Below are 23,267 nucleotides of genomic sequence, written 5' to 3' on the forward strand. Positions count from 1 at the left end.
CACCCCAGTCGGGAGCCTTTCCAGCGGGTCGGAGGAGAACGGAAGTTTGGGGTGACCCGCGCGATTCGCCTGGCTGCATTTTACATTTCCTTCTCCAGCAGCTGGGGTCACGAAGGCTGCTCTCGCCGGCTGTGTTGGAACGTGGACACGTGCGCTTTGGTAATAGGGCAGCCTCCCCCGCGGGCGCAGTCCCTGCTGCCAGCGCCCCCGGCTGCGGAGGCGGGACCGAGGACCCAGAGATTTGAGCCGCGGGTGGGCGGGGAGGGGCCTTTGTGACCTGCCCGCCCCTCCCCGGCACTGTGATGCCGGGGGGCAGCTGCGGGCCCGGCGCGCCTGTCCCCGGCTTCCCCCCCTCCCGGTGTGTCACAACGGCGGAGGCGGCCGTATCTGGAGCAGTCGGGGCGGGCAGGCCCAGCTGGGAGGTGCGCGGGCGAGGACAGCGGCAGCGATGGTGAGGCTTCCCCGGGCAGGGAGGGCTGCGGGCGTGCGGCAGGCGCAGAGAGCCGCATCTACGGGGAGGCGCACGGACCCGGCCACCTGGAGCTGCAGAGCTCAAGGCCTTCTGGGGGTGGGAGTTCAGGGTCGAGGAGTCCGCATCCTCGGGCGGGAACACCTGGTGCCCTTTATCGTACGGGGGAAAAAGAGACCGGGGTCGGTTGTTCCTTAAAGGGACCTAATGCGAGCTTTGCGCGCAGACGAGGGGGAGGGAGACCCTGGGGAACCCGACGGAGAAGCGGGCGAGATTCCGGGGTCGGTGGGCAGCCTGTGGACAGAGTGGAGAGAAGGGCGAGTCCGGGGATTCTGGATGGGTGGTCTGGGCCGGGGCGGCTGTGGGACCAGATGCAGTCACGTCTCCAAACCCAACCTAATTGACAGGGCCCGGAATGTGACAGGGGACTTAGGGCGCCGCGGTCCCCCCACGCGTGGAGGTCGTTCTCGCACCCCCTCGCCAGCGGCTTGGGTTTGCTGCACGCACAGCCCCAGCGCGGCGAGGTCCTCCGGGCGCACTCAGCTCCCAGGTCTTTCCAGCGGTCAGAGTCGAAGGACTCTGGGACTCAGAAGTCTCTGCTTCCAAAGGCCAGAGGACCTTGGACCTGTTTCCTACCCTGGCTTAGGGGGCTCGCGGCTGCTCCCTTCCCTGCCCCCGCCCCTTCTCCATTTGCAGACGCGGATCTTACCGAGGGGCGGCTCCAAACACGCAGTTCCTCTCTCTAGGGTCTCCCTCTCCGCCCCCAGTGCCCCTGGTGGCTAACATTTGCCCCCAATCCACTTTCCCAAAGCCCGGAATCCGAGGAATCCCTCCCGGACCCCTGATCTTTCAGCAGTAGGGAGATGGGCTGGAAAGGTTGGGGGCAGAGGGAGGGCAGAATAAGCCTATGTCATGGCCAAGGTCAGGTTCCCTGGGCAGGCTTGCTCCAGCTGTCAGTGACCCAGAATGCAGGCGAGAACCCCCTCCGCCCCGCCCTGTTACGTTTGGACAGTGCCCAGGGCCTCCTGGCTCCCCGGAGCTCTACTCTTCCAGCTTCAGTTTCGTCAGCACCCTCCCTCCTCCGCGCGGGCTCCCGGACACTCCTGGGAGCTGAAAGAAATTGGGAATATTAGGGAGGGTGGCCACAGGAAACTATGTCTGCCTGAGGCCCCTGGTATGCGGCCACAGAAGGGGCCCAGAGCTGCGAGTTCAGAATTTTGACTCTTGGCTCTGCAGCTAGCTGTGTGACTTCAAGAAAGTCACTTAACCTCTCTGGATGGGTTTGTTTTACCTGCAAAATGAAGAGGGTTATAATTCAAATTTCCAAGGCGCCACATGAATTTTATTATTTTTAAACTTTTTATGGTAGGGAATTTCAAACATATGCATACGGAAAGCAAATGGTATAATGAGCCATTATACACGTCATCTAACTTCAGTAATTACCAACTTCTGACCTGTCTCACTTCATTTATTCCCTCCCTCCGTAATTTTGAAGCAAATGCTAGGCTGCATACTCTAGAATTGATATTTAATATTTATAATATCTAGCGGGTAGCTAGTGCTTTAGGATTTTCCAAGTGCTTCCCTTGAATGCTTTAATTTGGATCTGAATGCCATTGTGGTACAGAGTGGAGCCCAGAGGGTGTTTACAGGAGCGCCGAGGATCTTAACCCAGCCCTGTGCACAAGCTTCAATGTGTGATCCACAGACGAGTTTCTGACAATGCCTGGTAAATCAACAATTCAAACAGCAAAACCTTATTTTGAATGTGCTTAAGAATTTGGGTGTTTAGCTGAAAACCTGTGGTTAAATATTTTGAAATGGGAATATCTTTCATTTATTTTGAAACACTCGATTTTGTATAGCAGGTTCTATCTAGAACATTTAACTTGTGTGCGTTCCACTGTCTTGATGGCAAATATTTTTTGTTGAACATTTTATACTCACAGAAACTTTTAAAATATCATTTGGCTCATTTGTAAAAGGCTAAAATGACACATCTATAAACCGAGACCCCTAGAATCCCACCCTTACAAAAATGACTTTATTAATCCAAGGATTAAGTTTCAGGCTGCTGTCCTGTCTCCTCCACTTCCCTCCCTGGAGGCGGTTTGGAGGAGGTGACCTTGGTGTTAAGGAGATTTCGATTTGTCATTTCTGTAGGTTCTGGGTAAGAAAAGTGTAATTGGCCGGGCGCGGTGGCTCAAGCCTGTAATCCCAGCACTTTGGGAGGCTGAGACGGGTGGATCACGAGGTCAGGAGATCGAGACCATCCTGGCTAACACGGTGAAACCCCATCTCTACTAAAAAAAAAAAAAATACAAAAAAATTAGCCGGGCGAGGTGGCAGGCGCCTGTAGTCCCAGCTACTCGGGAGGCCGAGGCAGGAGAATGGCGTGAACCCGGGAGGCGGAGCTTGCAGTGAGCCGAGATCGCGCCACTGCACTCCAGCCTGGGCGACAGAGCGAGACTCCGTCTCAAAAAAAAAAAAAAAAAAAAAAGAAAAGTGTAATTAATCCTTATGTATATTTTTAAATGCATTTCTCTAGCTACTAGGCAGATGAGCATTTTTCCTCTGTGAACCTTCCCCCAACCCCTTCCCCCCAGCTACCCACTACACGGTACCACGAATACCCTTTAGCATTTCTGTCCTGGAGCCTAAAGTTACACAGCTGGTAAGAAGCTGAGTAGGGGCTGGAGTTTACATTCGCTGGGCACCAGAGCCTCTGTCTTGAGCCACCGGCCCATGCTGGGACCAGCAGGCTACTCCCACAGCAGACCATTCCCGTCCGCTCCCAGTGTCCTTCTGGCACGCACCTCTCTGGGAGCTCAGACTGTGACACCTTTTTTGGGAAGCGGTAGGAGAATTCTGGCCAGGTGCCCTAAGCCAAGCCCATGCCAATGATACCGGGGCACAAAGTTTCTGTGGTTTATAGGGAGGTGGGAACATCTGCAACACGGCTTCCTTAAGTGCATTCCTTTAGAACTTGGGAGCACGATGGAGCAGTTAGAGGGTTCTGGGGGCCAAATGGATATCCTTCTGCCCATCACCCCATGTAGGCAGGCGTGGCTGAGCTCTGTGGAGTTGATAGGTGTATTCTGACCTCAGAGCACGGTGTGGGCTCCCAGGCGCTGCAGGTCATGGCTGCCTCCTCCTCCCCTCCCATCACGAAGGGCAGGTTTCCCCAGAGGCACTGGGCACATGCCTCCGAGTGAGGGGCCTTGGCTCACAGGGCAGCGGCTGGGGCAGAGCTGCTGGGTTGGTAAGTCCAGTGGGAGCCCCCAACATCCGGCCAGGCCCATGCAGAGCTTGGGGTGGGGCTTAATGCCATTGTTGAGTGCTTTCTGATGAGGCTCCTGAGTGACCTTCAAAGGGAGATTAAAAGTTAAAAATAATTTTGGAGGGGGAAATAGCTGGTGGACACAGGGCTGGTGATGATGGGGGTGGGCGGGAGGATGTGGCACTCTCCGGGGGAGGAAGCAGACCAAATGCTCCTTTTCCCTCAGGCCACAAGGGACGGACAGCACTATCTGTGGCCTTTGTGGTTGGCATTTCCCCTGCAGTGTCTTCCTGTTAGGAGTTCTCTCAGATAATAAGCTGCAGAAGAGAGCAGGAGATGGAGCAGGCACTGTGTGCTTCAGATTGAAACTCCTAAGTGTCTCCTGCACCTGCCCCAGTGCCAGCCATAGCCCAAGGGCCTTTGACGTCCTCCGGCCTCTTATGCTGGGAGTCTCCTTAGCAGATGGCCTCATGGCCAGAGCTGGCCTCCTGTGAGCCCCGTTGCTGCCCTAACTGTAGTGTCTATCATCTGAGCCCCTCTCGCGAGCCACCTTCACTCACTAAAGTGAATTTAGGCCGACTCTGGTTTTGCTGTGTCTGGCTTGCTATCTATTCTTTGTTATGAGTGATTTCAATTATGCTCTATAATCGAAGAGTTCTGAGCAGAGGGAATTCAGCAGCCCTTCAGGAGCCACATCTGTCCTTACTTTAATTACCCCTCTGTGACACTGTGGGCCTGCTTTTCACTTGCCATCCCTGACCTGGGTCCTAAAATATATGTGATCTATTATCCCAGCCTGACAAGTAGAGATAATTTGGTGTAATCACGTGCTTCCTGAGAGCAACTGGGGCATGAGAGCACAGGTGGTCAGGGAGTGGGGGCGGTCCCCGGCTTGCACAGGGCACACACTGTGGCCCACGTCGGCCCCTCTCCCAGATGATATGCCACTTTTACCGTCTTGTGATACTTGGAAATAGTATCACAAGACAGCCTTTTTAAGGCTTCAAAGTCTCCTTCTGCCAAGGATGGTGATTAGCTTATCTTAGTCCTCTGAGAACAAAGCAAAAGGAAATGACTATTATTAAAATAGAATAGAAGATTGATGTAAAAAAGGGCTTCTTGCAGCAAAATTATAAATGGGCTGCAAAGTTCTAGAATTTCTTTCACTGATGCTCTGCAAAACATAGGCACTGGGCGCATGCTTCCCAGCGAGGGGCCTTGGTTCACCGGGCAGTAGTTCCCCAGGCAGAGTGGTCACAGGTGGCCTAGATGTCTCACTGGCCCTGCCCTTCCTCAGCCTGCGCTCCGGACAGACTGGGCAGTGTGCGGGAACCAGCCTGCGTTTTCCTGCCTCTTGCTCACACTGCTCCTGCATCCACCTGGACTGTCCCAGATCATCTTGGCTGTCTGCCTTCTTCAGGGTCCTTGTGAATATTCCTCCTTTAGGAAACCAAGCTAGAAGATGTCTCCTTCTTGGAACTCCCTCCATGCTTGACCCGTATGCTTCTTGGGCACTGGCCACTGTCCTGGTTGCATGGACTGCAGCCCCTCAGGGAACATTTTCATTCCAGTCCTCCCTGTGTTAACTGGGCACCTGCTACATTCAAGCACTGGGCTCGGTACTGGGGAGTCCACGAGTGAAAAAGGTTCCTTGCCCTCACACAGCTTACGTTCTCTACTAGAAAGGTGAGAAAACGAACAGGCAGCTATAATACGATGTGATGATTACAATGACAGGAATGAAGGGGATGGGGGAGCACATGGCAGGGCCCTGTGCTGTCTTGGGGTTTTGCAGACTTCCCTTAGGAAGTGACATTTAACTGGAGACCTGAAGGATGAATGAGAGCCCAGTACCTCACGATGCTGTCTCGAATTCAACCACACAAAAAGATTTGCTCTAGAAATGAGTAGGTGCCTTTTGTCGCTATCCCAGCATGAGGGCTGTGTGAGAAGTGGCATGCTTTTCATGAGGAAGGGACCTCCTTAGTCTCTGCACCTCCCTCCTCTTCACCCCCCAGAAGAAGCTGGGTGGGAGAGGCTTCTGCAGCAAACAGGGGACCTCCTCCCCTCACAGGGGCCAAGGGGTACAGAACTTGTCTGAGCTCTACAAGCCCAGACTGAAAATAGAACTGAGAGAGAGAAGCAGTGTGAGTGACAGGCATGTGCCCTGATTGGCTAGACAGGGGAATCTGAAATATGAGTTTGGAGCGAGCGCATGACTTAAATATCCTCTGCTGGGTCAGCTTGCCCCTTGCCCCCAACCCCAGCTGCACACACGGGCACCGAGAAGCAGACGCCTGGTTCTGTCAGAGAAGGATGACCCATTTTCTTTTCTTTTTTTTTTTTTTTTTTTTTTTGAGACGGAGTCTCGCTGTGTCGCCCAGGCTGGAGTGCAGTGGCGCGATCTCGGCTCACTGCAAGCTCCGCCTCCCGGGTTCACGCCATTCTCCCGCCTCAGCCTCCGAGTAGCTGGGACTACAGGCGCCCGCCACCACGCCCGGCTAGTTTTTTGTATTTTTAGTAGAGACGGGGTTTCACCATGTTAGCCAGGATGGTCTCGATCTCCTGACCTCGTGATCCACCCGCCTCGGCCTCCCAAAGTGCTGGGATTACAGGCTTGAGCCACCGCGCCCGGCCAGGATGACCCATTTTCAAAGAGACCGCCCCATGAGCCATTCTCCATTTCGCTCTGCATCAGAGACATTTCCTGTTTGGAGTTCTGCTATCTGAACTTGGTCTTGCATTGACGTAGATGTGGGCACACCCCAGGGCCCTGGGAGTTCAGAGCTGCAAGTGAGGCAGGAGGCTCTGTGGTCTAAAGGAAAGAAGTCAGACCCGGGTCAGAAGACCTGGATTCTGATCCGGGCTCTTTTGCTGCTGCAGAGCTGTGACACGTTGAATTTGTTCCTTTTCCTCTCTGAACTCAACTGTTTCATCTGTAAAATAATGCAGAGGGAATTCCTATTAGGTGGTCCATGAGGCTGGCCCAGCTCCGGTATCCTAAATGTTCGGAGCCGATACAACATCCCTGGTTATGATAGATGGATGCCCTTTCTTGGACGTGAGGATGCCTCCCACGGGCGTCAGCACTGGGTCCGCTCTGTGGAACTTCCAGACCAAAGGCTGGGTAGGGTGATGAGACAGCATGGCTGCAGGAGTCGAGCTCAGTGCCTGAGCTGGGAGCTCGATGCCGGAGCTGTGGGCTGCTCCCCGTCCCTGCTAGGAGCAGGTGCAAGAGGCCTGCAGAGTGCTGCGGCTGGGCATGGACCTCACAGTGCCATGAAGCCTCATGCAACTTTGAATTTCACTTGTGATTTCTTCCTGGAACTTCAAAGCCCTGACACAGTAGGCACGTAGTCAATATTGTTTGAGTAAGTGACTGCGTGCAATGGCCCAGGGTAAGGGGGTTCTGGAGAGGGCAGTCCCTGCTCCTGTTTTTTCTCTGTCTCCTTTGTTTTGATGATTTTTGCTTTTTACTATGAAAAATTTCAAACTTTCAGAAAAGTAATGTGCCACCCATATGTCTATTATCTAGATTTAAGAAGAATGATTTTTCCATCTGTTATCTGCTGTGTTTGGGAAGGATTTTAAAGTATAGACATCAGGACATTTTACCCCTAAATGCTTTGGATGCAACTCTAAACAATAAGGATGTTTTCATACTTAACCACAATTGTATGAACACGCTGAACAAAGCAAATCAATTTATTTGTCCCCCAAATACTTTGATTTGTTCAAATGAGAATTCAGTCAGAGTCTCCATGACGCGTGTGGTGGTGGTGCTTTAGTTCCTTTGATACGGAACAGCCCCTCCCAGCTCTTCATTTCTCATGAGCTGAAAAGGTTGGGCCGGGCACGGTGGCTCACGCCTGTAATCCCAGCACTTTGGGAGGCTGAGGCGGGCAGATCACGAGGTCAGGAGATCGAGACCATCCTGGCTAACATGGTGAAACCCTGTCCCTACTGAAAATACAAAAAATTAGCTGGGCATGGTGGCGGGCGCCTGTAGTCCCAGCAACTTGGGAGGCTGAGGCAGGAGAATGGCCTGAACCCGGGAGGTGGAGCTTGCAGTGAGCCAAGATCATGCCACTGCACTCCAGCCTAGGCGACAGAGCAAGACTCCGTCTAAAAAAAAAAAAAAAAAAAAAATGCCTGGACTAGCTGCCCTGTAGGATGTTCCACCTTCTGGATTGATTTTGTTTTCTCTGATGTCACTGAACTTAACCCTCTGATCCCCGTGTTGCCTGTGAAGTGGAAGGTGAATCTACCGGGCTCAGTGATGAAGGCTGAGTGTTTTTGAGACGAAGTCCTCACAGGTGGTGCGTGTCACACTGAGTCCCATCAGGAGGTCCTCAATGTCGGGGTGGCCCACAATTAGCGATGCTGAGGTTGATCGCAGTCTTAGGCTGGAGACCCTGGGACTTACTTTCCCCCTTGTGACTGTAACAGTGATTCTTTGGCTCTAGGCGAAGATTCAGTTCCCATCAGTCTTTCACCTAATGATGCTGGCATTCTTGTCCAAATCAATCACGTAATTAGAAGATGAAATAGGGCAATATTGCATAATCTATTATTTGGTCCACATTGCTTAGCAGACATTCTTCGATTAAAGAAAAAGAGCCTTCTTTATCCTGGCTAACACAGTGAAACCTCATCTCTACTAAAAATACAAAAAATTAGCCGGGCGTGGTGGTGGGTGCCTGTAGTCCCAGCTACTCGGGAGGCTGAGGCAGGAGAATGGTGTGAATCCGGTAGTCGGAGCTTGCAGTGAGCCAAGACTGCATCACTGCACTCCAGCCTGGGTGACAGAGCGAGACTCCATCTCCAAAGAAAAAAAAAAAAAAGAAAAGAAAACAAAAAGAGCCTTCCCTAACTAACGGGACTGTCTGGATAGGGACAAATGAGTTTTTCTCTGGGGGTTTTCTTTGAGGACTTGCAGATTTTCATCTGTGCATCCTGCTTCACTCAAATGCTGCCATCACTCCTTGTGAGGCTCAGGTTGTCTGTCTTAGGCAACGGGAGCCTCTTCAGGTGCTTGGGCAGCGCCTGGGTTAGCCTCCGTGCCTCCAGGCGCTATGCAACATTCCAGGCTTATCTAGCACACTCCCCACCCCGGACCTGGACGCCTCCCTCTTTCCAAGGAGCCTGGTTCCTGTTAGCAGGGACCTTCCTTCTCTCTTGATTGCTGTAGCTACTTTTCGCTTTTGGGAGCACCTATGAATCTGTCAGTCATTTCTGAGTCTATTTTATGCCTCCCATTATTCTTACGAGCGAGTTCAATAGGGAAAATAGCTCTTTCTAAGGGGTGTGTGTGTGTGTGTGTGTGTGTGTGTGTGTGTGTGCGCGCGCGCATGACGGGGGCAGGGGAGAGAGAAAGAGACAGACATTTTGTAAAGACTGGCATATGTATTAGTGTGAGATTAAAGAGGGCATTAAAAGAGGCTAAAAACGTTGTCGTCATGCTAGTGGTTTTCAGTTCCCCAGATCCTTGACTCTTCCTCCCATGATCTTTGATTTTCCTAAAATATCCCTGCATCCTCCCTGGAAAGCCCCAGAATGTTCCAGAAGTGAGAGCAGGCTGGGGGCCGGGCAGCACCGTAGGCAGGACTAGAGGGTGGTCGGGATGTGGTGGTGGTGAGGGGGTGACAGACCCAGAAGGCCGAGGGTTAGGACCACAGAGGATACTGTCACTTAGAAGGATAATATATAGGACCGGGCCCCCCTCGGGCCTCTCCAGTGTCCCCTCAGCTTCCACACCTCCCTGGGAAGCCACAGCCACGTGCTGAATGTGACGCCGTGGTCTGGGTGGATAACTCGCTGGTTGTTGGTGGCTTCTGGATGCAGACGCTGCTTTCCTTAGGTCTGAATTGAACCCTCAGATGGAGGCAGAGACTAGACCCCACAATAAAGGAGAGAGGAGCAGGGACCCGGGAGCTCCTTCTATGTGTGCTGCTTCCCGGTGGAGAAAAATGCTACCAGGTAGTACCGTAATGAAAATGATAATGGCAAGACAGCATCAACAACTCTGGCTAACTTATACTTTTCAGATGAGGGCAGGTTCAGTAACTCAGCCCAGGCCATGCAGCACAGAAAGTAAACTGAGAAGGCCAGGTGTGAACCTGGGGCGTGGGCCGCTCTGTGGGTAAAGCCTCTCCCTAGCCACCAGGCTTACGGAGATCCAGCGGGTTGCGTCCCCCGTCGGACTTCACCCCGTGTCGGGCTGCGCCGTGCTCATCCTCGTGCTCATCCTCCCTCAAGGCAAGGACCAGGTATCACGCAGTTCCAGCGCAGAGACAGGACTAGGGTGGGGGCACAGTTGTAAAATTGAACTACGGGGCAATGGTCCTGACACTCTGACCCCTCAAGATGCTACTCGAGGCAGCTGCCCTGCTCTTCATGCCCAGAAATTCTTCCACGTCCCCAGGAGCCCCACACTTTGACGTGGACTCTACTGGCTTCTGTGCTCAGCCGTGCCCTCTGGAAGCTCTGCCCCTGGCTTGGGTTACCTGGAGCTGGAAAATGCCAGGGCAGGTCATAGATAAAAATAGAAACCCACAGACCTGGCACATGCTTCCTGTTGGGCTCAGGCAGCTGCCCCAGGCACAGTGCCACCTTGTGTGGGCCACTGCTTCCCCAGGGCAAGGTGTGGGTGGGACGATGAGTCTATCATCCCTATGCGTGCATGCACACACACACACACACACACACTCTCCCCACCCCCCTTTTTCTTTAATAATTTCAACTTTTACTTTAGATTCAGAGAGTACATGTGCAGATTTGTTACACTGGTATATATCGTGATGCCAAGGTTTGGGGTCCAATTAATCCCATCATCCAGGTAGTGAGCATGGTACCCAAAGGTTAGTTTTCCAATCCTTGCCCCCTCCTTCCCTCCCCGCTCTAGTAGTCCCCAATGTCTACTGTTGCCATTTTTCTGTCCATGAGTACCCCATGTTTAGCTCCCACTTATAAGAACATGTGGTATTTGGTTTTCTATTCCTGCATTAATTTGCATAGGATAATAACCTCCAGCTGCATCCATGTTGCTGCAAAGGATATGATTTCATTCTTTTTTGGGGGCTGCGTAGTATTCCATGGTGTATATGTACCACATTTTCTGTATCCAGCCCACCGTTGCTGGGCACCTGGTTGGTTCTGTGTCTTTGCTGTTGTGAAGAGTGCTGTGATGAATGTGTGAGTGCACGTGTCTTTTTGGTAGGACGATTTTCTTTTGGATGTATACCCGGTAACAGGATTGCTGAGTGAAATGGTAGTTCTAAGTTCTTTGAGAAATCTCCAAGCTGTTTTCCACGGTGGCTGAACCAATTTACATTCCCGTCAGCGCACTCCCCATCTTAAGCTGTTAGTACAAATACCAATCAGGCACTTGTGGCTTCACATCAGAGCAAGGCAGAGCTAAGGACACTCCGGGGTCAGCTTTCCTTGACACTTGGCCTGGCATAGGTAAGGGGCAGGCTATGGGGCTGCAAAGATTTTCCAATTGTTTGGCATGCAGGAGGGGCCTAATTTATACCCTCCCAATCCTCTCTTGGGATAACAAATAATCCTTTACTTCTACACCGGTAACCATGATACTACTGACATGGCGTATACTTCCAGAGCATGTTCCTTTCATGAGTGCTCATTCGCTCTGTGATACCCTGAGACTGTGTGTGCGTGTATGTACACATGTGTGCACAATGCTCAGAAAGTCAGGGTCAGGAGTGGCTATGAATGCTGGCTTGCGTGGGAGTAGGTTGAAGGAGTTTCTGCCATGATCACCAGTTCTTCCTTGGGCCTTCTTCACCAGTGCAGGAGTCTTGTGGTTTGGAATTAGCCCCTTGCTTCATCTTTGCAACCGCCCTCTGTTTTTCTTTCCTGGTGTAAAAGGTTAACCCTGGGAGGCAACCTTCAGAGCAAAGCACAAAACAGCTGTGTCTTCTTTGGATCTAAGTCCTGGTCCAGCTGCTCTAGAGCTGGGGCACCTGCAGCCTCAACGCCAGCTGGCAGTGCGGGGCTGGGGCCGGGCTGGCCTGCAAGGTGAATGTTACGGGGGTGTAGGGCAAAGGCATGCTGGGGGCCTGGACTCTCTGACCTCGATGCTTCCCTCTCCCCACAGCGGGAATGCATATCAGTCCACGTGGGCCAAGCAGGAGTTCAGATTGGCAATGCCTGCTGGGAGCTCTTCTGCCTGGAACACGGCATCCAGGCAGATGGCACTTTTGATGCTCAAGCCAGCAAGATCAATGATGATGACTCCTTCACCACCTTTTTCAGCGAGACTGGCAATGGGAAGCACGTGCCCCGGGCCGTCATGATAGATCTGGAGCCTACCGTAGTGGGTGAGTGGGGGCGGAGATCCTCTCCACAGAGAACACCGTGAAACCGCAGAGGCATTGACCCACAGTAGCTAAGGAAGGAGCCTCTCTAGCTGGAAGGTGGGGCTGGTGCAACCGGAGCCTCCCACCCCACGTGACATCTGTCAGCTCCTTGGGGTCCCCACATTCTCGGAGAATCTCATAACAGTGATCAAGACTCTATGCCGAACAAAATGCCTCCCACTCAAACCCCCGAGACCTGCGGCGCCGTGCCAAAATGGTCACATCGCTACTAAATACTAAGGATAAGAAAACCCAAATAATTGTAGGAATTATAAGTCTCCCCTAAGTGACCAGTTTCCCTAAGTATAGGTTTCGGAGTCTGCCCTCAGGGGTGGGTATAACCTCAGAGCATCTTACACACAAAGGGGCCTATCACGGCGGGCACATTCCTTCACAGCCAGGGGCTGCTGGAGTTCTGGAATGAGGTTCCTTCAGGTTTAGGAAACGTAGAGGAATTCTGCCTCGTGTCTGGGCAGATCTCCACCTCCCACACTATCCCCCAATAGTGCCACTTCCCCCATTTCTGACCCCCTGGGTCAACTCTCAGTTGAACATCAGGATTTCCCCAGCTTCAAGCCTCGCTCATCAAGCAAGACATGGACAGTTCCCCAAAGAGGACTGGGCGTGAACTATAGTGCCTGAACACCAATGTCTAGGGGCAACAGAGGGCAGATGCTCCACCCCCTTGATGCTTTGTACCAATGCACAAAGTGCAGGTTACCTCCCAGGCCACTGCACAGATTACTTTTCTGCACGCAGTAGAGGAACCCCAAAGAGAAAAGGCGACATAGTTGGGGCCTGATGTGTCTTGATCTGCTTGTGTGGACCCTTGGAAGTGAGCAGAGACCCCTTAAAGGCCTCTCTAGGGCTCTTGCTCCTCTAGGACCTGGAACATAGCTTTGCTTCACATTATTCTAAAATATGTCTAATGCCTGGCATGTATTATTGCCACCACGAGGTGGAGTTGAGGGGTGGGACAACTCTTGGGAGGGTCTAGGTTCTGGGCAGATCATCCTGAATCTTTCTCCATGTCCCTAGAACATGTTAATGCAAATGGACTTAAGTTAAACTCTTGGTACACCTTGCAGCATGAAAGGAAAAACGAAAGGGAAACCTTGAGGGTCAAGGTGGAAGGGAGGAGAGGCAGCTGGCATTGGTGTTCGATGCGCTTTGTTTTTTGTTTTTTGGTATTTTGCTTTTTTTGTTTTGTTTTGTTTTGTTTTTTTGAGATGGAGTCTTGCTTTGTCGCCCAGGCTGGAGGGCAGTGGCCGGATCTCAGCTCACTGCAAGCTCCGCCTCCCGGGTTCACGCCATTCTCCTGCCTCAGCCTCCCGAGTAGCTGGGACTACAGGCGCCTGCCACCTCGCCCGGCTAATTTTTTGTATTTTTAGTAGAGATGGGGTTTCACCGTGTTAGCCAACATGTTCTCGATCTCCTGACCTCGTGATCTGCCTGCTTTGGCCTCCCAAAATGCTGGGATTACAGGCGTGAGCCATGGTGCCCGGCCGGCCCAAGTTTTGTCATTGTGGGTTTTTATTTTGGAGATGGAGTCTTGCTCTGTCTTGTTGCCCAGGCTGGAGTGCAGTGCAAGATCTCGGATCACCTCAGCTTCTGCCTCCCAGGTTCAAGCGATTCTCCTGCCTCAGCCTCCCGAGTAGCTGGGAGTACAAGCGCACGCCGCCACACCCGGCTAATTTTTTGTATTTTAGTAGAGATGGGGTTTCACCATCTTGCCCAGGCTGGTCTCGAACTCCTAAGCTCAGGCAATCCGCCCACCTTGGCCTCCCAAAGTGTTAGGATTGCGGGCGTAAGCCACTGCGCTGGCAGTGTTGGATGAGCTTTGTAAAGCTCAGGCTTTTTAGGGTTCCAGCCAGCAGGGCAGCCTGCTTCTCACCACCCACATGAGCCACAGGCCTTGGCTCTGTTGGTCCCTGAGCTCCCCAGGAATTCTCGTAGCCTTTTGCGGATTCATTATGATGTGGTCTGGCTTAAAACCTCCGTGGAGTTTTATAGGTAGGGGAGACCGGAAGGGGGTCCTGCGGTAGTGTGATAGGGAGGGGGGCTTCTCCCCTGGGCAGTAGGACCTAACGGTCTTCCTCTCTTGGAAGATGAGGTTCGGGCAGGAACCTACCGCCAGCTCTTCCATCCAGAGCAGCTCATCACAGGAAAGGAGGATGCAGCCAACAATTATGCCCGGGGCCACTACACGGTGGGCAAAGAGAGCATTGACCTGGTGCTGGACCGCATACGGAAGCTGGTAAGAGTCAGGAGGGCAGGGGATGGGTGGGCCAGGCTGGAGTGGACACAATTGGCCCCATGCCTCTTTGATGAGGCTGGGGAGAGGCATGTGACCCCCGGCTATAGGATGGAGCTCCTAAGGTTTGGGAATTTCTGCTTAAATTCTTTAAGAAGCACGCAAAGGGATGATGCCCCTTCCTCTGTGTTGGCATCATAGACTGTGTTCCAGGCTGAGGCCCTACTCATTGATACTCTCTGGTAGTATCTGGGGAAGCTTCCGGGTGTAAGGCAGGATGAGGTCTCTGCTGGTTGGAAACACAGGTTAACAAAGCATTTAACTTGGAAGAGAAGAGGAAGAGATTGCTGATCCATTTGGGCACTTACAAATGCCATTACAAATGTCAAGTACATTCCTTCATTTAATCCTTACTAATTATACTTAGGAGGTCTCCTTCTGTACTTTACAGATGAAGAAAGTGAGGGCCGGGGTGGTTCAATATCTTAGCCTGGGTCACACAGCTAAAAAGTGGCAGAGTTGGGGTTTGAACTCGGTTGGTTGGACTATAAAGCTCTGAGTTGTAGGTTGTGTCACTTTCTTTCTTTAAGCTTCCATTTGCTTATCTGTAAGTGGAAAAGCTTGGACCTGATCACATGTTCTTTGCCTGGGAGCTAAGGGTGCCAATTTTTTTTTTTTTTTTTTTGGAGTCGGAGTCTCGCTCTATCGCCCAGGCTGGAGTGCAGTGGCCGGATCTCAGCTCACTGCAAGCTCCGCCTCCCGGGTTTACACCATTCTCCTGCCTCAGCCTCCCGAGTAGCTGGGACTACAGGTGCCTGCCACCTCGCCCAGCTAGTTTTTTGTATTTTTTTAGTAGAGACGGGGTTTCACTGTGTTCGCCAGGATGGTCTCAATCTCCTGACCTCGTGATCCGCCCGTCTTGGCCTCCCAAAGTGCTGGGATTACAGACTTGAGCCACCGCACCCGGCTGGGTGCCAAATTTTTGCATATGTTCACTTTTTCTGTTTAGAGGAGGGCTTGTCAGGGTCATTGGCCTCAAAGCTGTCTGTGGTCCCCAAAAGTTCAAATCACACCCAGTGGGAAAATCCTGTGATTCTGTGAATTCTCTGATAAGAGCTGACATCCGTGCCTACAACGCATCAGTCCTTGCTCAGCATGTTATGCTATTTCATTTAATTGTCACAATAACCTTATGAGGATTTTCTATTGTCCCCATTTTCACTAAGAAGGAAGAGAAGTGGCCGGGCACAGTGGCGCATACCTGTAATCCCAGCACTTTGGAAGGCTAAGGGGGGCGGATCACGAGGTCAAGAAATGGAGACCATCCTGGCCAACATGGTGAAACCCCATCTCCACTAAAAATACAAAAAATTAGCTGGGCATGGTGGCAGGCGCCTGTAGTCACAGCTACTCAGGAGGCTGAGGCAGGAGAATTGCTTGAACCCAGAAGGCGGAGGTTGCAGTGAACCAAGATTGCACCACTGCACTCCAGCCTGGCGACAGAGCGAGACACTGTCTCAAAATAAAAAAGAAGGAACAGAAGTTTGGAGAGGTTCAGTAACTTGCTCAAGTTCTTACAACCAAGAAATGGCAAAGTTGATGTTAGAACTCAGGCTTTCCGGCTCCATGTACCTTTCTGAAATTGGTGCCCTGAGTCACCTTCCAAGGTTAGGTTGAAGTCTGTAGGTAGCAGTTCCCACAAAATCAAATGACAATAGCAGGGAGAGTGGGCAAGGAGTTGGGGCCCCCAAAGGGCAAAGTCACCATCCACTGTGGTTCTGAAACTCTCATTCCCTGTTCAACCAAGCTAGTGGGCTGAAACCTTCATGTACCTAGAGGCGTGTGCCCCTGCAGCTTGCCATCCTATTAAAACAAAAATAGAGACAGAGTCTTGCTCTGTCATCCAGGCCAGAGTACAGTGGTGTGATCATAGATTTCTGCAGCTGTGAGCTCCTGGGCTCAAGTGATCCCCCTCCCTCAGCATCCCAAGTAACTGGGACTACAGGTGTGCGCCACCATGCCCAGTTCATTTTTACAATTTTTTGTAGATCTTACTATGTTGCCCGGGCTGGTTGGGAACTCCTGGCCTCAATGGATCCTCCTGCCTCAGCTTCCCAAGGCCAATGGATCCTTGGCCTCAATGGATCCTCGGCCTCAATGGAGCCTCCTGACTCAGACAGGCATTGAGTCACTGTGCCTGGCCCCATCCCATATTTTAGCCACTCCTCCAAAGATCAGTACAACTCCTTTTATTTCCTTACTTCTTCATAGCTGTTTTGATTTCATCCACAAAACACTGTAGAGAGGTGGGATGGGGCAGACAGAGTCGGTGGTCTGGCGTTTTTCACTGTGGGGTGTTCTCAGAAACTTGTCTTCATGATTTCTTCTCCTGTCCTGCTCTCCCCAGACAGACGCTTGCTCTGGCCTGCAGGGTTTCCTGATTTTCCACAGTTTTGGTGGAGGCACTGGCTCCGGCTTCACTTCTCTGCTGATGGAACGCCTCTCCCTGGATTATGGCAAGAAATCCAAGCTGGAGTTTGCCATCTACCCAGCCCCCCAGGTCTCTACTGCAGTGGTGGAGCCCTACAACTCCATCCTGACCACCCACACCACGCTGGAACATTCAGATTGTGCTTTCATGGTGGACAACGAAGCCATCTATGACATCTGCCGCAGGAACCTCGACATCGAGCGCCCTACCTATACCAACCTCAACCGCCTCATCAGTCAGATTGTGTCCTCAATCACTGCTTCTCTCCGCTTTGACGGGGCCCTCAATGTGGACCTCACTGAGTTCCAGACCAACCTGGTACCCTATCCCCGCATCCACTTCCCACTGGTCACCTACGCGCCCATCATCTCTGCCGAGAAAGCCTATCACGAACAGCTCTCCGTGGCCGAGATCACCAGCTCCTGCTTTGAGCCCAACAGCCAGATGGTGAAGTGCGACCCGAGACATGGCAAGTACATGGCCTGCTGCATGCTCTACCGGGGCGACGTGGTGCCCAAGGATGTGAACGTTGCTATTGCTGCCATCAAGACCAAGAGGACCATCCAGTTTGTAGACTGGTGTCCCACAGGCTTCAAGGTGAGAGCTGATGACTTAGGAAGGGGGGAGAGGACCAGAGAAGCAGAGGGAGATTACCAAAGATACGCAATTCCATGGGTGCTTCAGGCTTTATGTGATGATAAGGGGAGGGGCACTTCAACCAAATGTAACATGAGTGGAATTCAGCTTTGGTTGAGACACAAATGCTGTTAAAGTTTTGTCTGTTTCGGCCATTTTAGAAAAGTTTGGTGCTATTTTAAATTGGTTAATTGGTTAATCACCTTTGGTTTTGTTTACTGAGCAACAAGTAATGATTTGGTATTGGCCGGAATCTACTGACCTGAAGGGCCATGCTTTTGGTGTTCATGATTTAATTCAATTTGCCTAATGTTAGTTATTTTTTTTTGAGACGGAGTCTCACTCTGTCGCCCAGGCTGGAGTGCAGTGGCACAATCTCGGCTCATTGCAAGCTCCGCCTCCCAGGTTCACGCCATTCTCCTGCCTCAGCCTCCCAAGCAGCTGGGACTACAGGCGCCCGCCTCCACGCCTGGCTAATTTTTTGTATTTTTAGTAGAGACAGGGTTTCACCGTGTTACCCAGGATGATCTCGATCTCCTGACCTCATGATCCACCTGCCTAGGCCTCCCAAAGTGCTGGGATTACAGGCGTGAGCCACTGCTCCTGGCCTTTATTTATTATTTATTTTTTATTTTTATTTTTGTGAGTCTTGCTCTGTCACCCAAGCTGGAGTGCAGTGGCACGATCTCGGCTCACTGCAAGCTCTGCCTCCTGGGTTCACGTCATTCTCCTGCCTCAGCCTCCCGAGTAGCTGGGACTACAGGCGCTGGCCACCACGCCCGGCTAATTTTTTGTATTTTTAGTAGAGACAGGGTTTCACCATGTTAGCCAGGATGGTCTCGATCTCCTGACCTCGTGATCTGCCTGCCTTGGCCTCCCGAAGTGCTGGGATTACAGGCATAAGCCACCGCACCCGGCCAATTTTTGTATTTTTGGTAGAGAGAGGGGTTTCACCATGTTAGCCAGGATGGTCTTGATCTCTTGACCCTGTGATCCACCCATCTTGGCCTCCCAAAGTGCTGAGATTACAGGCGTGAGCCACCGCACCCGGCCTCCAACTTAAAGTTAGTTTTCATGGATATTTTACGCTTCCTTGTACAGCATGATGTTGTGGCCATTTTAATTTTAGAGTTCACCAAATTATTCCAGTTGCCAGAGGAGTATGATGCCTCCCTCTCACACAAAGATGTGCTCTCCCAATTTATTTTGAAAATGTAAATATCTATCCTGCACATCTCAATCAATTTGGAGTAATAAGATACTTTTATAGTTATTCTATGATTGCTATTTTCCATTGCCATTAACCAGGAATAAGCAAAAACCAGCAAGCCGCGTGACTGGTGGTTGACCAGGTGCCCGCAGTCTGGAAAATGCCAGGCTCAGAGAGTCAGTGGGGAGATACGAAATAGCGAGGGTAGGCCCTGGGGCCCCAGGACCAGGAATGCCGAATGGTTGAAGTCAACCCTCTGAGCTGGACCGGCAGGCATGCACCCTGGCTGTGCATGTGAACAGCTCAGCCACTCCCCTCATGGTCTTTTGTCAGATTCTGCCATCATAACAGCTACCACATTCCCTTTAACTAGTGTCCTCTAGTCGTGCTCTCTCTTTTTATTTTATTTTTTTAAATTTTTTTCCCCTGAGACGGAGTCTTGCTCTGTTGCCCGGGCTGGAGTGCAGTGGTGCGATCTTGCCTCACTACAACCTCCGCCTCCTGGGTTCAAGTGATTCTCTTGCCTTTGCCTTCCAAGTAGCTGGGATTACTGGTGTGCACCACCATGCCTGGCTAATTTTTGTATTTTTAGTAGAGATGGGGTTTCACCATATTGGCCAGGCTGGTCTCAAACTCCTGACCTCAGGTGATCCACCCACCTCGGCCTCCCAAAGCACTGGGATTACAGGCATGAGCCACCAAGCCCGGCCCCTAGTCATGCTTTCAATCATTCAGAGGTTTTTTTTTTTTTTTTTTTTGAGACGGAGTCTGGCTCTGTCACCCAGGCTGGAGTGCAGTGGCGCGATCTCGGCTCACTGCAAGCTCCGCCTCCCGGGTTTACGCCATTCTCCTGCCTCAGCCTCCCGAGTAGCTGGGACTACAGGCGCCCGCCACCTCGCCTGGCTAGTTTTTTGTATTTTTTAGTAGAGACGGGGTTTCACCGTGTTAGCCAGGATGGTCTCGATCTCCTGACCTCGTGATCCGCCCGTCTCGGCCTCCCAAAGTGCTGGGATTACAGGCTTGAGCCACCGCGCCCGGCCCATTCAGAGGTTTTACGGATACCTATTATGTGTCAGGATTTGTCTCCGTTGCTGGAGGTGAAGAGATGAACATGCCTCAGTTCTTCCTGGCAGGAGTTACAAGTGTGAGGCACCAGCTGCCTGCTGGCCTCATGGCTGCCCTGTGTGAGTCTGAGGCTTTGACCTGGCTGTTCTGCTGAGTGAAGAGTGTGGCATTCCTTTTCACTGCTATCCTCCTAGCTACATATACAATTTTGCCTCAACACTATGCTTATTTTTTGTGTGGCAGTTCTAATCATCCTGGCAAACCCAGTCAAGGTCTTCCAAAACATGAAGTTCTTTTTTCTTTTTCAAATGGAAACAAACAACAAGCTAGTAGGAGAATGAATGGGAAAAAAAGAGAATGAATGAGAGAGACATGGCGGGTGATGGGGAAATTAACAAAAAGGAAATGCCCCCTCATTCTCTCCTTCCAGCAGAAGCTCTGGGGTTATGTCCTGAAGGATCATTATGGTAGTATTAGCATAAGCTAAGAAAAGTACGTTCCCTGGAGTGAATGCTGCTAAACTGCATCTTTTTTTTTTTTTTTTTTTTTTTTTTTGAGACGGAGTCTCGCTCTGTCGCCCAGGCTGGAGTGCAGTGGCCAGATCTCAGCTCACTACAAGCTCCGCCTCCCAGGTTTACGCCATTCTCCTGCCTCAGCCTCCCGAGTAGCTGGGACTACAGGCGCCCGCCACCTCGCCCGGCTGGTTTTTTGTACTTTTTAGTAGAGACGGGGTTTCACCGGGTTAGCCAGGATGGTCTCGATCTCCTGACCTCGTGATCCGCCCGTCTCGGCCTCCCAAAGTGCTGGGATTACAGGCTTGAGCCACCGCGCCCGGCCTAAACTGCATCTTACATTCTCTCCAGCAGTGTTTGTCCCCGCTTGACTCAGGTCAAGAGATGTTAGCACTTAGAGGAGGGCAAGCTGGCCCAGGCTCAAGGTTTATGGCAGTCGGTTCAGATCTAGCAACATATGTGACATGGCCAAGTTCATATTCATTGCCTTTCCCTTCCCCACTTTGCCCCTCTCCCAGTAGCACCTCCGCCTCCAAGATGCCACCTGTGCCTAAGAGGAATGACGGCTGCTGTGGGCCCAGTGGCTGGCTGGCTACCCATGTTGCTGCACAGCTGGCTGCCATTCCCACCCCAGCCCCTCAGGAGGATGTGCATTTTAAAGCTATGGATTTAAGAGACTGGCAATTAAAATGTGGTGGTCTCAGTGGGAGAGGTGGCCGAGGACATCCCTGTGGTTCTCAGTCCCCATAAGTAATGTCACGGTTTGCCACGTTAGACTTGTCCCAGTTTCCCATGGTTCCTGGGGTTGGCTTTGGTTTGGGACATGTGTTGGGAAGAAGAGAGATTTCCAGGATAGCGGCGCCACCGCAAGACGGGGCTGGGCTGAGCCTGGGAGACCTGCCATGCTGCCAGAACTTGGCAAGACCTTCAACAACCTTCTTGGATTGGAGTCCCTGCTTTTCTTCTAAGAACTCCCGATTTCCAAAAACATAGAGCCTGGTTAACACCAGCACCACCCCAGGGCCTTTCGGCTCTCTTTATTTACTGCTCTGGAATATCCCTGTGACCTCTTCCAACAGTTTTCACTCTTGGCAGGGAAACTTCCTTAAATTTACTTGCAACACAACTAAAGAGGAGCTTCAGATGACCACTTGGGAGAGAGTACACTTTTGAATAGCTTCGCATCTAGAATGCATTTCCCTCTTACACACACACATGTACCAGACACCTCCCCACCCGCTCCTAATGTTGCTCGTGACTCATTTGCCTACTTGCTGAGCCCCCTATACCAGCCCTGTCCTCCTTCTCTAGCCTTTGATTGCCCAGCCCTTCCCCACCTACTTTTTGTTTGTTTGTTTGTTTGTTTGTTTTTTGAGACGGAGTCTCGCTCTGTCGCCCAGGCTGGAGTGCAGTGGCCGGATCTCAGCTCACTGCAAGCTCCGCCTCCCGGGTTTACGCCATTCTCCTGCCTCAGCCTCCCGAGTAGCTGGGACTACAGGCGCCCGCCACCGCGCCCGGCTAGTTTTTTGTATTTTTTAGTAGAGACGGGGTTTCACTGGGTTAGCCAGGATGGTCTCGATCTGCTGACCTCGTGATCCGCCCGTCTTGGCCTCCCAAAGTGCTGGGATTACAGGCTTTAGCCACCACGCCCGGCCTTGTTTGTTTGTTTTTTAAGAGACAGGGTTGGCCGGGCGCAGTGGCTCATGCCTGTAATCCCAGCACTTTGGGAGGCCGAGACGGGCGGATCACGAGGTCAGGAGATCGAGACCATCCTGGACAACACGGTGAAACCCCATCTCTACTAAAACTACAAAAAATTAGCCAGGCGTGGTGGCGGGCGCCTGTAGTCCCAGTTACTCGGGAGACTGAGGCAGGAGAATGGCGTGAACCTGGGAGGCGGAGCTTGCAGTGAGCCGAGACTGTGCCACTGCACTCCAGCCTGGGCAACAGGGCGAGACTCCGTCTCAAAAAAAAAAAAGAGAGACAGGGTCTCACTCTGTCCCTGCTACTAGAGTACAGTGGTACCACTGTAGCCCACTGTAGCCTTGACCTCATGGGCTCAAGTGTTCCTCCCACCTCAGCCTCCCTGAGTAGCTGGGACTAGTAGGCGTGGCCACCATGCCTGGCTAATTTTTTTTTTTTGGTAGAGATGGGTTTGTGCTCTGTTGCCCCGCCTGCTTTCACTTTCTCTTCAGCTCCTCCCTCACCACCTGCTGGCTTCCCCAGTCCCATCCCGCCTGCTGCATCCCACAGACCCACTCCCACGCCCATGACCGTGACTTGAAGCCATGCCAGGTGACCAAGATGCCCCATCCTGAGTTATCCTCTGACTGACTTGAATCTTCTTCTGTGGCTCCTCCTCTTTCTCTGTCCCTCAGGTGGGCATCAACTACCAGCCCCCGACTGTGGTGCCTGGGGGAGACCTGGCCAAGGTGCAGCGGGCCGTCTGCATGCTCAGCAACACCACGGCCATTGCGGAGGCCTGGGCCCGCCTCGACCACAAGTTTGACCTCATGTACGCCAAGCGGGCCTTTGTGCATTGGTATGTCGGAGAGGGAATGGAAGAAGGAGAATTTTCTGAGGCCAGGGAAGACTTAGCTGCCCTGGAGAAGGATTATGAAGAAGTGGGGACTGATTCCTTTGAAGAAGAAAATGAAGGGGAGGAATTTTAAATATACACCTTTCCCTTGGCTGTGTCTGTTTATTTATGCTGCTCCTCTCAAAGCACATGTTCAAGAGTAACAGAACACTGTCCCCACCCCAGCCTGATTCCTGCCTTACCCAGGAGGAGGGTGACCGGCCCCAGTACCCAGGGTGGCACGACTGGACCATAAGTGGACACTGAACTCCATCAGGCTCTCCCTGGGTAGGAGCAGCTTTGTGTCACCAAAGAAAGTGAGGGCCACTCTCCCCGGGGGTGGGGCTGCAGCCCAGTTTCACATGTGAGGAGGCCTAATCAGGAGTTT

At 52.0% G+C, this 23,267-nt stretch overlaps 1 protein-coding gene across 2 annotated transcripts; it reads left to right on the forward strand.

Annotated features, from left to right (window-relative positions):
* The first annotated feature begins 6 nt into the window (after positions 1-6).
* LOC105480744 (tubulin alpha 8) lies at positions 7-22,991 on the forward strand. 2 transcript variants are annotated; one of them, XM_011739898.2, is made up of 5 exons: positions 7-159; positions 11,872-12,094; positions 14,242-14,390; positions 16,795-17,475; positions 22,680-22,991. In XM_011739898.2, the coding sequence occupies exons 2-5, from the start codon at positions 12,067-12,069 to the stop codon at positions 22,971-22,973; spliced, it is 1,152 nt and encodes a 383-aa protein (XP_011738200.1). In that variant the 5' UTR covers positions 7-159; positions 11,872-12,066; the 3' UTR covers positions 22,974-22,991. The 2 variants fall into 2 exon arrangements, with proteins under 2 accessions (XP_011738200.1, XP_011738199.1); XM_011739897.3 differs by lacking the exon at positions 7-159 and adding an exon at positions 323-451.
* Positions 22,992-23,267: the final 276 nt, after the last annotated feature.

The sequence above is a fragment of the Macaca nemestrina genome, chromosome 15 (genome assembly GCF_043159975.1).
Source record: "Macaca nemestrina isolate mMacNem1 chromosome 15, mMacNem.hap1, whole genome shotgun sequence".
NCBI lineage: Eukaryota > Metazoa > Chordata > Mammalia > Primates > Cercopithecidae > Macaca > Macaca nemestrina.

Bases quoted from the DNA above. Each gene is read 5' to 3' on its own strand.
- LOC105480744 (XM_011739897.3), top strand. The intron at 14,391-16,794 runs GTAAGAGTCAGG...TGCTCTCCCCAG, and splicing joins TGGACCGCATACGGAAGCTG to ACAGACGCTTGCTCTGGCCT. The intron at 17,476-22,679 runs GTGAGAGCTGAT...TCTGTCCCTCAG, and splicing joins GGTGTCCCACAGGCTTCAAG to GTGGGCATCAACTACCAGCC.